The sequence below is a fragment of the Vulpes lagopus genome, chromosome 12, assembly GCF_018345385.1.
Source record: "Vulpes lagopus strain Blue_001 chromosome 12, ASM1834538v1, whole genome shotgun sequence".
NCBI lineage: Eukaryota > Metazoa > Chordata > Mammalia > Carnivora > Canidae > Vulpes > Vulpes lagopus.
In genome coordinates, this window is record NC_054835.1 from 5,383,864 (window position 1) to 5,400,940 (window position 17,077).

At 54.7% G+C, this 17,077-nt stretch overlaps 2 protein-coding genes across 5 annotated transcripts in view; one reads left to right on the top strand and one right to left on the bottom strand.

The window, feature by feature from the left end:
• Positions 1–12,494, top strand: part of LRSAM1 (leucine rich repeat and sterile alpha motif containing 1) — a 44,928-nt gene extending 32,434 nt beyond the window's left edge. For all 4 annotated transcript variants that reach the window (XM_041724170.1, XM_041724167.1, XM_041724168.1 and 1 more), the window contains 9 exons: positions 864–951; positions 1,551–1,625; positions 3,031–3,111; positions 4,620–4,715; positions 6,582–6,680; positions 7,650–7,781; positions 8,907–8,988; positions 10,264–10,412; positions 11,691–12,494. In XM_041724170.1, coding sequence (XP_041580104.1) covers positions 864–951; positions 1,551–1,625; positions 3,031–3,111; positions 4,620–4,715; positions 6,582–6,680; positions 7,650–7,781; positions 8,907–8,988; positions 10,264–10,412; positions 11,691–11,816 — 928 coding nt within the window. In that variant the 3' untranslated portion in view covers positions 11,817–12,494. The remainder of the gene's footprint in view (positions 1–863; positions 952–1,550; positions 1,626–3,030; positions 3,112–4,619; positions 4,716–6,581; positions 6,681–7,649; positions 7,782–8,906; positions 8,989–10,263; positions 10,413–11,690) is intronic.
• A 1,663-nt stretch (positions 12,495–14,157) lies between these two features.
• Positions 14,158–17,077, bottom strand: part of NIBAN2 (niban apoptosis regulator 2) — a 51,917-nt gene continuing 48,997 nt past the window's right edge. Inside the window, exons 12-14 of the mRNA XM_041724166.1 lie at positions 16,854–16,961; positions 16,624–16,735; positions 14,158–16,192 (exon numbers count right to left, since the gene is read on the bottom strand). Coding sequence (XP_041580100.1) covers positions 15,609–16,192; positions 16,624–16,735; positions 16,854–16,961 — 804 coding nt within the window. The 3' untranslated portion in view covers positions 14,158–15,608. The remainder of the gene's footprint in view (positions 16,193–16,623; positions 16,736–16,853; positions 16,962–17,077) is intronic.

Here is a 17,077-nt window from a genome sequence, read left to right on the forward strand (position 1 = left end):
CTGGCTGTGCTGGTGTTTCTCCCCCTATCTGGGAGGCTCTGGCACAGCTGCTAGCCTTCCCTGTGTCCTCACAGGTACAAGGGTTTCTCCCTCCTTTCCCTGTGGTAGAGCCTAGGAGCGTGGGCACTGGTAAGAGATTGACCTGGACTCTGTTTCTCCTTCTGTTAGTAACCGTGAAGTGCTGGGCCAGTCCATTTCCCTCCTGAGCCTCCGCCTTATCAGAAAAATTGGGATAAGTCACAGTACCTTACCCTGGAGTTGCTGGAGAATTTAATGAGCGTGATGTTTGCTACAGCACTGAATGTATTGTCCAGCACTAGTAACACAAGAGGATCCAATAAATAACAGCTATTATTATTAAATAAACTCAAAACCAAGATTCTGCCAAAGTATGGACATATATATATGCAGGGCTTCAGGGGTTGGATTTTTGTGCCAAAATCATTAGACTTGTTCTATGGGACTCAGAGCAAATCCACGGCCAGGGTGAGAAATGCTGGGGATGTAGGGTAGGGCATGGATGTTACTGCCTCAGAAAGAGAGCTTTCTCCTATCCCAGGTGGCTCACCTGGGAGGTCATGAGCTCCTTGTTGGTAGAGGTGGGAGGGCAGAAGCAGGCCACCACTTCAAAGAGCAGTGCAGAGGGGATTCTGATGGAGGGGTGGATGAGAGGACCTAGACACACCAACTCTATCACCTTCCAAGACAAACTCCATGTCTGTCCCAGGATCTAGCCCCCAGCAGGTGCTTCTTGAGTATCATTGAATGAGTTAATGGTTTATCTTGATCTCCAAGGTTCCTGGCCCTTGGTAGATGCTCAGAAAATGTTCAGAGAGTGAATTAATTTGCTGTCTTTCTGGCAGCATGGCCGAAATGGATGAGCGGTTCCAGCAGATTCTGTCATGGCAGCAGATGGATCAGAACAAAGCCATCAGCCAGATCCTACAGGAGGTGAGCCCTGGCCCAGGGTGTGAGGGCAGGGGCTCAAGCTGGGCACAGGGAGCCTGAGGCAGAGCATCGGAAGTCTGCATAGAGCCCTGTCCTTAGGTTATAAGACCAAAGATACTTAGTATGTTTAGAAGTGTACAGACCCTCAGGAAAGGGGGGCAGGGAGAGGGAGAGAGTGGTGGTTTTCTGATCTCTGAGATCTAGAGAAACATCCCCCACTGCCCTGGCAGGCACCTACTACCCATGCTGTGTGGCTCCGTTGTAAGGACTTAGGGGGCAGCACGTGGCGACCACTCCATTGAGGTGGAGCCCACAGGAGAGCACCAATAGCCTTCTTCCAAACAGCATCAGTGAAATGGGGCAGTTAAAAGCACCCATGTCACCAGTTGTGGAAATTCAGTGCACGATGCAGGAACAGCACTGAGCATAGTGTCTGGCTCAGTAAGCCTTTCATAGGTATTATTTCTTAAATGTGAACATGTGAACTGAAGACTTATGTTCCCCCTAAGAGACAGAGAAGTCCTACATGAAGGTGTTTCTGAGCAGATTGTGTTTTCCCTTGGCCTGGGCCCCTTCCAAGCGGCCGGTGATCTCTTTTGCAGAGCGCCATGCAGAAGGCCGCATTTGAGGTTCTCCAGGTGAAGAAAGACCTGATGCACCAGCAGATCAGGAAGCAGGTGAGTGCTGGAGCTGTGGCCCCCACCAACCCCATCCTGCGTGCTCTCCCAGACTGCAGAGGTGGCTTTCATGCGCCAGCTCAGATATCCATTCCCACCCCCTCTCCCCACATTGTAACCAGTTCTGCTATTTTTCATGCTGCCTGTGGGCAGCCTTGACTGCTTGGGCGGCCTCTGCGTCCACTGTGCCCCAGGCAGGAACCCCTCTCTGGGAAAAGGCAGTCAGCTCCACTCCAGCCACCCCCGTCAACTCAGACTGAGGAGCTGGGGAAGGTCAGGTGTCCCACCAGGACAGAGGGGTGCCTGCTGTCCCCGAGGGGCTGCCCCACCTAGAGGGAGCTGTGTTCTAGTCTAGGCTCTACTGCTGGCCTAGGAGCTGGTCTCCCTAGTGGGCTGTGTCAGACCCTCTGGGCTTTCTGGAGGGCAAGCGGGTCATGGGTGCATGGGCTAGAGACAGAGTGAGCTTTCAGGCTGTGGGAGTGCTCATTGCATCCTACTTGGCACACTTTGAATTCTACATATTCGCATGTTTTGGGTTTTTTTTTTTTTTTTTTTACCAAAGCAGACTTACCTTTTTATTTCCCTTTAATTTCAATTCCACCTTGCCAGACATGAAGCTCATTCCTCTGACCAGGGGTTGGTGGGACCATAGAAACTTAGAGAGGCAGGGGCCATAGGGTCACAGGCTCAGGGTGGAGAAGTCACTGGGTGTGGTGTCTGACCCACAGACATCCTCCCCATGGGTGATTCTGACCCAGCCAGCCAGCTGTTGCCCTTCAGACCCCAAGCCTGGAGAGCCCTGGGAAAGGGCTCCCTCCCCAACCTGCTCTGTGTTCTGGAACAAGTTACTTAACCTCTCTGAGCCTCTGCTTCCTCAGTGCCATAAAATGGAGGCAATAATGCCTCCTAATAACCAGGGGAGATTTGATGATGTTACATAAAGTTCATAGTACAAGCCTTGCACACAAAATGTTCTAGAAGCATCAGCTGCTACCATCGTTGTTCTTAATCCATTTACCCTTTGCTCTCCTCTATGACACCAGTTAGAGGAAGCAAGAGACTTCAGCGAGTACAAGGCTCAGTGAGGACCTGTGTCCATTCTGCCCTTGGGCCTGAACGTTAAAGGCCGGCCCATCTCCAGTCCATAAACCGGGAGCCTCTCTGGAATGGGCCTTCCAGGACAGGCCCATCTGCACCTCCCAAGCCCTCAGGGCCCTGAAATTACTAATTCTTTCAAAGCCCCACTGAGAGGGTTCCCAAGGCACCCAGGCTCCCTTCATTCCTGAGCCCCCAGAAATGTTTCTTAGACATCCCCCCTTTGGCCTTCAGAGAGCAGCTCAGACTTGAACCTTGGTTAATGTGAATTTAAAAAAAAAAAAAAAAACCTGTTTCATCTTCTGTTTAGATTAAGTTAATAGAAACTGAGTTATTGCAGCTGACACAGCTGGAGGTAAAGAGGAAATCCCTGGACACAGAGGCACTGCAGGTATGTAGGGCTTCCTGCCTGCCCCTCCCTCCCCACCTCCTTCCCCACAGTGGCTCCCCAGCAGGTGGCAGTCTCCTCTGTGGCTGTGATGGGAGCATAGTCAAGGGGCAAGCCCAGTGCAGGCCAGGGTTAAGGTTGGGGCAGCTTATTGCTCATCAGGAGGGTCAGAGGAAGGAGGGTTTCATTGCCAAGGCTCACCCGGGCCCATCTCCATCTCTGCATTTTCTTTGTTTTGAAGCAGGGTCACTGCTGAACTCCCTGTCTTCTTTAAGCCATGCTTCTGGGGTGCTAGTTCAACTTATGGGCAGACATCCTCTGGGGAAGGAGCTTTCTTGGTGTCCCAAGGATGTTTGGAGGAGAAGGCCCAGCTGTCACTATGTCACTCCCTGCAGGTGGCTTCTCTGGGAGCTCTAGCCTGGGTGTCTTGCTTATAGAGCCGGGGGCGGGGAGGGGAGGGTGCGGTATGGACCGGCAGGTGACATTCCACCAGGCTCTGCCTGTTGTCCGGGACCTGGGCTTTGTCCTTTGTAGTCCTGCTGTGTGACTTGGACAGGCAGGTGTGACCTCTGCCCAAATGTCCAAAAGCAGATAGACCAATGGTACGTGAGGACCTGTGCCCTACATCGGGCCTCTGAGCAGAGCCTTCTGTCTGTCCCTGTCCCTGTGTCTGTGTCTGTTCCGAGAAGTCTTAAATTGTCTCATGGCTTCTCGACTCAGTCAAAGTGTGCCAAAGTCTACAGTCCTGGTCTTAGGTCTGCCACAGATGTGCTGTGTGACCTAAAGCAGGTCACATTCCCTCCTAGGCCTCCATCTCTCCCCTCCATAAAAGGAAATAATCATCTAGGCCCAGCCTGTGTCATAGGGACATCACACTGGGGGCAAGCTTGCCAACGCAAAGCCCTTTGTGAGCCTTGGCAGGGTCTTCAGAGATGAGGGGATAGGGGAGTTCTCCAAGAAGATGCAGCCACCATGCTTGGCAGGTGCCCATGTCTCCTGCCCATTAGAGAGCACTTGTGGGGCTCCTGTTTGGGGGGCTTCCATGAGTTTCCAAGAGTAAGAAACAAGTAGAACATAGACACAAGCAGGGACTTCACTCCAGTTTGCATGTGCCTCCATCTGGGTGGAACCTTCCAGATTTGTGGGGTTACATGCCAACCCTCCCTGCCTGTGCTTCCACCCACATGCTCTGTCGTCTGTGAGACTGCAGTCATGTACTTGTGGCTTGTCATTTCCTTTGTTGGCTGTTTCTTATCCTTTCACAGTCATCAGTCACTGGATCCCACGCCTGGCCTGACCCCCACGGGGAGAAGACAGGGAGGGAATACCCAGGCATAGAGGCTCCTCGGCTCTGTCCCCCAGCCCTCTGCCCAGTTGAGTTGGGCCCAGTGTGGGGTCCTGGCTGCCAGCTTAGAAACGAGTAGGGGGATCTGTCACCCAGTGAAGGGGACTCCTGGCTCGCTCCAGAGCTGTGAGCCTCCAGCGGTACTGGGCATGGTCTTGTGTTGCAGGAGATGATCTCCGAGCAGCGCTGGGCCCTGAGCTCCCTGCTCCAGCAGCTCCTCAAGGAAAAGACGCGACGAGAGGAAGAGCTCCGAGAAATCCTGGTGCACTTGGCTTCTGTGTTCATTCTGCGTTGCACATGGATTCACTTTCCCTAAACACACTCGCCATTCTTAGAAGCATTTTTGTTATTCCGAGTAATAGTTGCTCATCGAAGGAAAAAACGGAACATATGAAGGAAAAGATTCTCACTTCTGAGAGTTATCTAATACTAACTTTTTGATGTGTTTTCCGAACTCTACAATGCATATTTATAGCTGTGCCTGTGTGTGCCTTGTAACCGTAAGATGGCACATGCCCCTTTAGGAGCAGCTTGCTTGTATCTGTTCTTCTCATGTCCCTAAAATGCCCACTACACTCTGCCTGGCTGCATTGGATGGGCCGTCCTCACCCATGGCCAAGCATTCAGACTACTTCCAGTTTTTTACTTTTCTAAAGAATTCTCTCTGTCTTTGTAGCTAAGTCTTGAGAGCAGCCATGAGTAGTTATTTAGGACAGATGCCCAGGAGAGGACTTTCTGTGTCCAGTGTAGGCTGTTTAATAATCTTTTGATAGGAGTTGCCCACCTGTCCCCTGTACCCAAATGGGTTTGACTCTGGCACATTGTCAGGGTAGCAGAGCCCTGTTTAGGGGTAGCAAGTGGGGATCACTTCCTCCAGACCCCGTGTGCATTGGAGCACTGGGGACAGAGGCCAGAGCTCAGAGACCTAAGTCACTCCTGTGGTGTCATTAATACTCCAGACAATCTCTGAGCTCCATTGTGGGTGGAGGCCTGTGCAGAGAAGAGCGAGACCAACTTTAACAGCCTCATTTGAACCCATGTGTTGTGTATGGTCCAACCAGAAGCTGCCTGTTCCTCACGATGCCTTACGGCCATCCCCTGTGAACAATGCATTAGCATCGTGCAGCGGTGGCCGTATGCTCTGGTGCTGTGCTTCTACCCTCAAGGGGCCTCAGAGGACTCACCATCCAGGGGAGGAAGCATCACCTCAGCAGATGGTGACTGTGTCAGGGTCATGGGCATCAGAAGAGAGCTGTATCTGCAGCCTGGGAGGGCCATGGGTGGCAGAGGGATGGGAGCAGCTTGGCAAGGTCTAGGAGGGATGACCAAAGGACAGTCAAGCCCCAAGGGGACTGGAGAAAGGCCTGTGTCAGAGTCTTGCTGCCCACCTCTCATTTGTCCCCCAAGTGTGGCCACAGTCCTGGCTGGGTGGCCTGGCTTGCTCAGAGCACAGGTCCCAGAGCAGAACAGACCTGGGTCCAAGTCCTGACCCTGCGCAGCTCTTTAACCGGGCAGCTTCCTAATTCCCCTGAACTCCCCTTTCCTCACCGTTCACGTTGCTGTGCAAATTAAGGAAAATGGGACCTTGGTGCAAAGTGGGATCTGTCACGTAGTGCTCCAAGGATATTAGCTGCTGCCGTCACTGCTCCCATCCCTCGTCGTGGCCCTGGCCCCAGCACCTAGAGCCATGTGTAGTCAGAACAACACCCTGTGACTACTTGTTCATGGCAGAATGAAGGAATCTGTTTCCATAGCAGATATCATTCTCCAGCTTTTTCAGAAGGGCAAAGCCCACTCCAGAAGCTCATGTTGTCTTTAGAATCCTGTTTCTCTCCCTGCCTGTCACCAGAGTGTGTGCTCAAGCAGGGCCCTGCAGAGTCTGGTGGCAAGCATCCAAAGCCCAGAGTCAGGCCTCAACCCCGGTGTTCCTGGCTGAGATTGTTTGTGGCAGGAAACAATCCTGCCTTTCCAGGTTCAGTAGTTTAATAAGTGGTGAGACTGTGGTGGCTGGGAAAGTTCTTTGTAAAATACCAAGCACCTTCCACCTGCTGAGACCATTGTTTGAAAGCATCACTGTCATTATAGTTTTTATTTACTGACCTATTGATGCCTATTTTGACCTTGGCAGACAGAGTTAGAAGCCAAAAGCGAAACCAAACAGGAAAATTACTGGCTGATTCAGTATCAACGGCTTTTGAACCAGAAGCCTTTGTCCTTAAAGCTGCAGGTAAGGACTGCTGGCCTCCACACTTTCAGAGAGCCCTCCTGTGCCTCAGTGATGTCCTGCTGCGGGAGCTTTCCAGTAACTAGTGTACCAGGTCCTGTGCTGGGCCCTGGCAGGGACAAAAAAGAGAAGGTGCATTCCTTCTGATGAAGGGGAGGCAGCTGTATTGCTGTGTGGGGCAGAGCCTCTGAGCATGCCCATGTGTGAGCGGGCAGCAGGAGCTGCCTGCAAGCCCCTGCTGAGGGCAGGACAGATGTGGTTCCCCCTACCCTGAAGTGTGCACGTACACACATGCATACACATGCTTGGCTTTTGTTTTGTCTTGTTTTTTAATTAAAATGGAGCCTGTGTGTGTGTGTGTGTGTGTGTGTTTCTGTTTCTGTGTATACACACTATCTCAGCAAATCTTTTTTCTCTTAAAAATAATGACAAGCCGGGGCAGCCCTGGTGGCTCAGCGGTTTAGCGCCACCTTCAGCCCAGGGCCTGATCCTGGAGCCCCAGGGTGAGTCCCACACCAGGCTCCCTGCATGGAGCCTGCTTCTCCCTCTGCCTGTGTCTCTGCCTCTCTCTGTGTGTGTCTCTCATGAATAAATAAATAAAAATCTTAAAAAAAAAAAAATAATGACAAGCCATTATTCTCTACAAGCCAAGTTCTCTAGCCATGTATATATAATAGACCTCCTCACTGTTTCCAGATAACTGCATAGTATTTAGTATCTTGGTGAACCCTCATTTATTTAAACAGCCCCTGTTGATGGGTATGTGATTGCTGAGCATTTTCAAGTTTACAGCCAGAGTGGCAGTGAACTTTCTTGTGCCTTTATCTCTGTGCTTACATGTGCATTTTTGTAGAAAAAATTCCAAGAAAATACTTTGTGACATTAAATTTACTTAGAGCCTTTGTTTGCCATCGTAAATAACGAGGTCATATATGCAGTGCACTCAGCTTCTCCTGCGGGTCTGTCTTGCAGGAAGAAGGCTTAGAGCGCCAGCTGGCAGCCCTCCTGGTGGATCTGTCGGCGGAACACTACCTGCCCATCTTTGCCCATCACCGCATCTCCCTGGATATGCTGAGCCGGATGAGCCCTGGGGACCTGGCCAAGGTGGGAAACAGCAGCCCCTCACGGCCACTGTCCGATCCTCCAGGGGTCCACTTGCTCTCCTGCAGCTCTTAGTGAGGTCTGCCATTAGCAAACGTCCCAGGGGCCCCCTTGCCATCTGGAAGATGGCCAGCACACCCACCTCATTGGTCCCTAACTACCACCCCCCCTGCCAGGTGTACTCTGCATGCCATCTGCCTAAGAAAATCCAGGGATGTGGGTTCTGCTGAGTCCAGACTGCCCCCCCCCCGCCCACATACACACACTCAAATTGGACCTTCATGTTGTAGGCCCAGGGTAAGTCCTTGGAGGTTGTTTCGTCCAACCCTGTGCCACCACCACCCCCCTACCCCCCCACCGCCCGGTTTTACAGACTTTGTGGCAGCACTGCCCAAGCCTGGTTATATTCTCAGTAGGAAGTGAGCTCTGCATTGCATTAGGACAACCAACATCCCTGTAGCACTTACCAGTGCAAGCACTGTTCTAAGTGCTTTTCATGTGCTAATCCCTTGAGCCCTCCCAACAGCCCAGGCAGATAGGTATCATCCTTGTCATTTTTCAGATGAGGAAGCAGATACGGCAAGGGAGTGACATGCCTGAGGTCACACAGCAGAACCAGTCCTCGGGCGCGCGTGGTCTGATGCTGTTTACCAGTCTGCTGTGTTGCCTGCCCCTTGGCCCAGAAACTGAGGCTCAAAAGGGCTTGAGAGGGGCTGTGTGACTCCAGCACTACTGCTTCTCAGCAGCTTGGCCTCAGTGGGAACTACCTGCTCCTTCCTGTGACTCAGGACAGTGGGTCCTGACTTACCTGTGGTCATGGGGGGGGGCGGTGCGGTCACGCAGGTAAAGCTGTCAGCACAGTCCCTTCCCCAGTGTGGGGCAAGCACATGCTAAACTGTGGCCCCTACTAGTGTCTGTCTCCTTCAGGGCCTCAGTTTCTCTCCATGCCACCTGGTCACCTTCACAGCTGTGGTGCTGCACTGCCTCATGTTGACCCAGGGGCCCAGCCTCCACATTTCCAGGTGAAGGTGCCAGAAGCCAGGAAGGAGGCAGTCCTGGTGGCTCTGTACTGGGTAGTGAGCTCCCACCTAGCCAGCCCATAACTTGCTTTTCCTCAAACTGCCGTAGGTGGGTGTCTCAGAAGCTGGCCTGCAGCATGAGATCCTGCGGAAAGTCCAGGAGCTGCTGGATGCAGCCAGGATCCAGCCAGGTACCAGTACAGGACCTCTCCTAAGCAGAGGCCCCAGCCTCCCTTGTGGACTGTGCTCTGGAGGTTGTCACCTGTTTACATTTCAGGACAATAACTAAGGGCGGGTTCTAACCCCTTGCAGTCCTTAAGGCTCCCTCCTAAAGGAACAGGATTTCCAAATGGAAAACATCGGCCATAAAAATGGGGTGGTGGTGCAGATAGGCCTATCCTATAACCTTCTCTGAAGCTACTATACAGACACTGGGAGCCACACATCCCCAACCCTTGGAATGGAAGGAGAAACCAGCCATACCTGGTGCCCAACACTGTGCCAGGGGCAGGCCTGTGTTTTGGATGTGGAAAGATGTTTTTGATGACGTACGAAGGGGTAAAGGCAAGTCAGAAAGGCATTCCACCTACGCCTGAAGGCCTAGAGAAACATAGGTGCTGTGGCTGCAAGAGGGGCAGGAGACCTTCAGTCCTTTTCCTAACAACCTCTTCCTGCTCCCCTAACCATATCCCATTAAATACAGAAGAGCCCCTTTACAGTGATAGTTTGGGGGCACCGTGGTACCTTCAGAGAGCCTAGTGTTGTAACAGCCTTTTAAAAAAATCAAGTTTTTCCAGTTATAAAAACTTCTAATTCAAACCATAAGATAGATGGGAAAATGTGAACTGGCATCAGGATGGGCGTCAGTGATAGAGAAGACTCAGGGATGTTGGCGATGTTGGTGTACGTTGAACTATAATGAAAAAGACTACATTTTATAAGGGCCGGTTCTGTCCTGCCTGTTGGGACCTGGGCAGAGCATGAGGACAGGGGTGAGGGGACTTCTCATCCCTCTCCCTGCTCCCTGGTGGCCACCTGGGAGACCTGATGGAGCAGCTGTGAGCACAGCACCCCTGCCACCCCTCAGCCCCTAACCAAGGGCTCCTGCCCCCATGGCTCTACCACCAGATGGAGTCTCCCTGTGGTCTTGGGCAAGTGGCTTCTCTTCTCTGAAAGCGAGAAGCCCTACCTGCAGCATTACTGTGAAGGATCCTGGGGGAATGGTCAGGGATCAGAGACCCCAAATAACCAGCACTGTGGCCCTCCCTGTGGTGAGCCGGCCCTCCTATCTCACACACAGGAGAATGAGGCTCAGAAGAGAAATAAGGGGGCCCTTACCCCTACAGTGAGATCAGTGCTCTGCCTTAGCTCACTGTCCACTCGTGGCAGCTAGAGCCAGGGGATCCCTAGGGGTTGGGATCATCGTGGCATGACCCTGGCTCAGCCTACCCTGCTGGTCCCCACAGAGCTGCTGAACCCACACAAGGGTGAAGTCCTTGGGGCCCTGGAGGTGCCCACTGCCCCTGAGGAGCTTCCTGAGTCTGTGAGCCCCTCTGCTCCCCCAGCAGAGCTGGAGGTACAGACAACAGAATGTGTCGTGTGCCTGGAACAGGAGGTAAGTCTAGGGCAGCAGCCCCCAAACCCACCCCCTCACCCCCACCCACGAGCTTGACCTGCACCCATCCTGAGCCTTTCCAGGCACAAGTGTTATTTCTATATACTTGTTTCTAGTAGTTTCTAATTGTATTCATTAGAAATTTTGGGAAATCCAGGAAAGCAAAAAATAGAGGAAATTACCATGATCCCATGACCCAAATATGAGCAAGTTTAATGTCATTTTCTGGGACTTACTTTCTTTTAAAGGGGTTGGGGTTTTTTTCCCCCTACTTAATTAAGGAAAATTTCCCAAGTCACTAATATCAACACAATTTTCTCTGAAGAGACTTCTAAAACACCATCTTTAAAAATCTATAACAAAAAAATAAAAAATAAAAATAAATAAAATCTATAACAAAATAAGGGGCACCTGGGTGGCACAGTTGGTTAAGTGTTCCTCTCTTAATTTTGGCTCAGGTCATGATCTCAGGGTCGTGGGGTCAAGCCCTATGTTGGGCTCTCTGCTGAGCACAGAGTCTGCTTAGGACTCTCTTCCCCTGCCCCTCCCCTCCTCTCTCTCTCTTTTCCTTTTTCTCAAATATTAAAATACATATACTTAAAATCTATAACAAAACTAATGCTTATTGTAAAAACTAAGCAATATAGTATATAAAATAAAAACCCTCCCTTCCCTCCACCGTGGTCTTGTCCCAGAGACCCTACTTAAAAGAAGCTACCATGTTAGCAGTCGAATTCCTGCAGGGTCTTCACTAAGCCCAGGGAATGCCATGATGTAGGGGGATGTGGTGGTTATAAACTGAACCAAACCCCGGCTTTAGGGCCCTGTAGGTGGCTTCCAGTTTATTTCAAGCAGTGCTGTACCAAACAGCCTTGAACAGAGTTGGGAGCACATTCTTGACTATTTCCTTAGGATGTCTTAAAAAGAGGACATGCTGAATGAAACAAAGCACAGGCATGCTTACATGGCTCTTGGTCCATGATGTTAGAATCGTTTGTAGACCTAGGGGCTGGTCAGTGCAAAAGGCAAAAATTAGGAACCCCTCCAGGGCCAATAGCAGGGCTGGTTGGACACACTACAGCCTCCTGTGCGGCTTTTAGAGAGGGCATGGAGGGGCCAAAATAGGTGGTCCGTGGGTACTTCCGTGATGTTCGATGGTGTGTGATGGCCATGGTATCAGATTCTTAATAAAGACAAAAAGAGGTTGGGGGGACTCTTGCCCCATCGCTGGGGAACAGGCAGGGGCAGGACCCAGAGGCTCCCACTCTCTCCCCTCAGGCCCAGATGATCTTCCTCAACTGTGGCCATGTCTGCTGCTGCCAACAGTGCTGCCAGCCACTGCGCACCTGCCCACTGTGCCGCCAGGAGATCATGCAGCGCCTCCGGATCTACCACAGCAGCTGAGCCCTGGCCATCTGTGGCCCACCCCCACACCACCTGCGGCCCGGGGCTCCAGCCAACAACCCTGCTCTGGACAAACTAGTACAGCGCCCCTCTGCCCTGGGCCCCTTTCTCTCATGGGGGCGCTGCCCCCTGCTCTTCATCTCCAAGCACACCTGGGTGGGGGAGGACCGGGAGGGGCACAGTGTTGCTGCTCATCGAGGGCTGTGGGGAAAACAGGACTCGGCATGAGGACTGGATCTGGGGTTTGGAGAATCAGTGGTGCCACCATCTGAGCACAGGACCCCGTGTCCCGGCCTCTGCCACTTCCCAGCAGAGAAGTGGCTGTGTCAGGTCACTGCCCTCCAAGAGCCTCAGCATCCTCATCAGGGTAACATGGATAGTGCTGTCCCCTTGATGGGGTGGTGGGAGTGCAGGGGCCCTGGCCAAGAGTGTGGAGCTGTGTATGGTGTCAACCACAACCACCGTGGGCTGTCCTCAGATCGACTTGCCAGTGTGTGTTGAGTGCAGGACTAATGCCACAAGCAATGTTGGCCCCTCCTGACCTCCCGCTCTGGGCCCCTCTGCTCTCCAGATCTGCACCTCCTAACCACCACCACCACCCTGCCCCCACTGCAGTTCGCAGGCAACAAGCTTTGCTGACCCAAAGCAGTATTGTCAATAAATCCACCTCCAGCCTGATCCTCCTGAATCCTTACTGGGGCTTGGTGGAGCCCAGAAGAGGAGGGGGTGAGGTCTGGGGTGGGGGTTGGGGGAGGGCTTTATCTCAGTCAAAAGGAAGGAGAGAGAGGTGCTAGAGGCATCCCTAAACACAGTTATCCAGATCTCCCCTTTATAAGTGGACAGACCGAGCTCAGAGAGCAGGGCATGGAGAGTCAGCCGGAGCAGGTTGTGTGTGCATGGGGCAGGGGCTGTGGGTAGCTCCATTACTGCTAACCCAGCTACGAGCCATAGGCTCCGTGCCTGGCGTCTGGGGCATGGCCGTGCTGGGTTTGGAGCCTGGAAGTATCAACTCCTAAACCCATGCAGTTGGGCAGATTTTTCATTGCACAATTCTAGAAGGAGCAATGCACCTTGCACTTGCTTAGAGCTGCACACTTATTGTAGAGGTGGGTCTCTTTGGGGTACCTGGGCTCTGCCTCCCGCTAACTCTGAGCCTGGCCAGCTTTCCAGACTCCTTTTCCCGTGCATTCAGTATGGGACAGGATTGGGCCCTACTGCAGGCAGTGGCCGCCAGGGGGCACTGAATGCTCACCCCGGGTGCAGTGCCAGCTAGTGGGGCTAGTGGGGCTGGCCGAGGGGTGGCAGAGGCCTGCCTCCTCTGGGCCCCACTTTCCCTACCTCACTGGGACCATCCATCCTGTAGGCTAGGGTGGGATGAAAGCCCCTTGTAAGTCCTGCTGTCCAGGCAAGAGCTGGGGCCCCTTTGCACAGTCTCCTCCCCCACCCCTAACTTCCTGGGAGCTCTCTGATGGCTCCCTCCCTTGGCCCCAAACCTGAGCTCAGCCCAGCCAAGGGAGACTGAGACCTGAGTGGGCAGGGCCACTTAGGGCACAGCGTTTTTCACGTAGGCTCCTCACTAGGCCCGGGGAGAACTGCAACCAACTGCCCACCCCTTTTATAGATGGAGCCTGAGGCTCTTGGTAGGGATTTGCCAAGGACAACAGCAAGACTGCAGTTGAATCTCTGGTCTCTGGCCCCATAGCCCCTGCCGCTCCTCACCTCAGCCATTATAGACCAGCCCTCAGCCACTGGCCACTTTGGGCAGGCTGGCACGAGGGAAGCCGATGTCCCCCCCCACCCCAGGAGGTCTGCTTTCACCCTCAGATGGGACAACCCTCAGATGGGACAACCCATACCCATGTGTGCCCTGTGCCCCACAGCCTCAGCCAGGGATCCATAGTACCTTCTTAGGCCTCCGTGTACCTGGTGGGGGCCTGGGGGTGTAAGGAGGGCGCCCGCCTCCCGGAGTGCTCAGTGAATGCTGTGTGAGCAGGACTCCCGAGAATGCCTACACTGCCGTTCGGATCCAGCTTGAGCCCAGATGCCTACCCCACTGTGGATGCCCCAGGGCTAGGCTACGTGGCCTAAAGGCTGCTGCCACCGCTCCTGGCCTCACCCCGGCCAGAGGCTGCCTAAGGAACCCCTGCGCCTATGTAGCTGAGAAAGCCGAGCGGCCCTCAGGCAGGGCAGCCTAGCCTGCGCCCTGTACCTCATGTCTCCGGGTCAGCATCCTCCCCCGACCATGCACAGAGAGGTAAACTATGAGCCCAGAAAGGGCACACGGGTGTCCTAGCTGGGCTCTAGCCCAGATCTCCCCCAGGTGGCACCACACACAGGCCACTGGCTTTAAATCATTTATTGATTAGTAAAGCTTAAACGGTTTGCATAATATTTTCAGCACGATATCTGGTCAGGATGACTGAGAAAACCCCAAGAGAAGGCACTAGAGGTGCACATCTGAGCACGGACCATGGTGCTAGAAGGTTAGTGAGGCACTGGAGATTAGGGCTGGGGGACCAGGGGTCCCTGAGCACCAGCCACTGCCATGCAGCCTGTGGGTCTGCAGCCCCTGCCCCAGGAAGCAGATCAAGGGGACAGAGGATGCAGGGCCACAGAGGAGGCTGGGGAAGGGGCTGCCAGGCTGAAGCTGCCTCACTTGACCTTCACCCCCAGGAACAAGCAGCTGTGCAAGGACATCTGAGAAAATCTTCAGGGTGAGGTGACTTGGTGATGCAGAGGCAGTGGAGTGGGGGCCAAGCCATGGCCTGACCCCAGATCATCAGAGGGGCCACCCATGATGCCTTGGGGAGCCACATGCAGCTCCCCTGGTGGACAGTGCGTACCTGGGGGGTGGCCCTCAGGAGACAGAATCTACACCCTGCAAACCCCACTTCTGAGCAGCCTGCCACCCCTCTGTCCCAGCCCGGGGTGTGTGGCCACAAGTGGGGCAGGGGAACAGGCAGGAGCCAGGCTGGGGGGTGGGGGGGGTGGGGGGGTGGGGGAGTGGAGATGCAAAAGCCTGTTCCAGCAGCCTTCCCTCTGCCACCTCAGCCTGCTCTGAAGACACTCCAGCCATACTTCCCTGCAGGTCACCTCTTCCCTCCCTTGGAACACTTCCTCTACACTGACCAGCACATTCTGGGCCTTTCTTGCTCCAAGCCAGACCCCTCGGCCCCCCTCCTCCATGAGCATTCCCCCAAACCAGCACACCCAGCCTGGCTGCAGCCTGCAGGAACCCGCCCCCCCCACCCCCACCCGGTGCACTTCCCTCACCCAGAGCAGGGCAAGCAAGGCCAGTGTCCACTCCAAAACTGGCTTCCAGAGGCCCAGCCAGGATTGAGGAGGACAGTGGTCGGGACCCAGAGCTGGACCTCAAGGCTCCATATTCCTGGCTCCAGCAAGTCCCCTGGTGAGGAGAGAATTAAATGGCTGAGTGACACACGAACAAAGACTACGCCCATCTGAGGAGGAGGGTGAGACCCATGAGGAAGGCAGAAAGAGAGGACCAGGCCACTGGGTACTCCTCAGCCCCCTTGGCTGTGCCCAGCCCCCAGCACAAGCAGGAAGCCCAAGATCATCCCACAGAAGAGAAAACAGGGAGCAAAGTGTGACCAAATCCAATAAAGTGACTCAGGTGGGCCACCCCTGCCCAGCCCCAGAGGTACCACAACAGCCCTGCCCCACCTCCACCCTGAGGCCTAGATCCAGGGCTCCCCGCCTGGGGCCTGGCCTGCCAGGGTCTCGGAGGGGGTGACCCATGTGCCATGACCAGCAGAAGCTCGGGTGACTGGCCTAGAACTCTGTCTGCACCCCGGCGCTGTCCTCGGTGGTGGTATGGATGGGAGGGCGGTCACCGGGGCTGGACACCTGCTCCCCGGTCTCCTGGTCACTCGGTTTGGGAGGCTCAAGGTCCGCAGCCTTTCCAGGAGGGAGTTGCCACAGGGGTGAGGCAGGTGGTGAGGAGGCCTCTGAGGCTGCCACATGCTGGGGGCTCTCCGAGGAGGGGGCCCCATTGAGCAGAGGGCCAGCTGGCAGGGGGTTCTCCTCCTGCAGCTCCCTGGCCAGCAGACCACGGAGCTCAGTGACACTGTCCGGGGATGCAGGTGACAGCAGCTCTGAGCTAGCCTCGAACGGCAGCCCTGCCTCCTCATCCTGGACTACGGACACCACCTGCTTGGCACGCCGTCGCTTTTCTGAGAAAGTGGCTGCTTCTGGGGCACCAGGGCTGCCACCGTCTCCACCGCTGCCGCTGTATTCCTCGCTCCAGTCGATGGGGGCACCCTCAGCCAGCAAGTGCAAGTTGGGGTCGCTATTGTGCATGACCATGCTGTCCCGGTATAAGTTGTGCTTCCTCTGCACCGCGGCCTCCTTCACAGCTGTGGGGCCAGAGGGCTGGGTCAGAATATTTAGTCCAGGGGCCGCCACCGCACCCTCCACCATGCCCAAGGAGGAAGCCCCCAGGCCCCCGCCAGCCTGAAGGGTGTCACGATTGGTGATTAGCCCAAGCCTCACTGCTGGTGGCAGCCCAAGCTGGCCATCACCATGTCATCTAGTCCCTCGTCTGACAACGTCTGTAATGCCAGAGACCTGAGCCAACACTCAGGGAGGCGTCAGGACAGCATGGAGAAGCGATGCTCCTCCTAGGGCCACAAGCATGCCTAAACCAACCCCCAGGCCTATCTCGTGACAGATGGGACCAGGAGGACCTCTCAGCAGCCACCCCATCGCCCCCCTGGCCATGAGGATCCCCACAGCAAGGTGGGAGTGTCCCCTCCCGGCCCCAGCTCGGCAGCTGGCTGTCCCATACCCTGCAGGATGTCCTTCATGACCGTCTGCAGCACCACCTCCTCATATGTGTTCTCCACCAGGATGAACCTGGCGAAGTCCTCAAAGATCAGCTCTTGGAACCGGGGCAGCTCCTGCAGGGGTGGAGGGGGCATGGACAAGCGGATGTCAGGCTGCCCCATGGCCCCATGGGGGGAGAAGGGGAGAGCTGTGCATGGGGAGCTGTGGCGGGGAGAGGGGGTGCATGCTCACCGACTTGCACGTGGGGGCCAGCTTCTTGAGCAGGAACGGGATGGTGATCTGCAGCAGCGCCTCCCGGAAGAACCGCTTCCGCACAGAGCTGCTGTCGTAGTCGTACTTCTGCAAGGGAAGACGGGCCCCGTGGGGGGGGGGGGGGGGTTCTCTAGGTCAGGGGGGATAGAAGCCTAGGGGACCTGGCCAGAGCTTTGGAGTCCTTGTGCGTGCAGGGGAGCCAG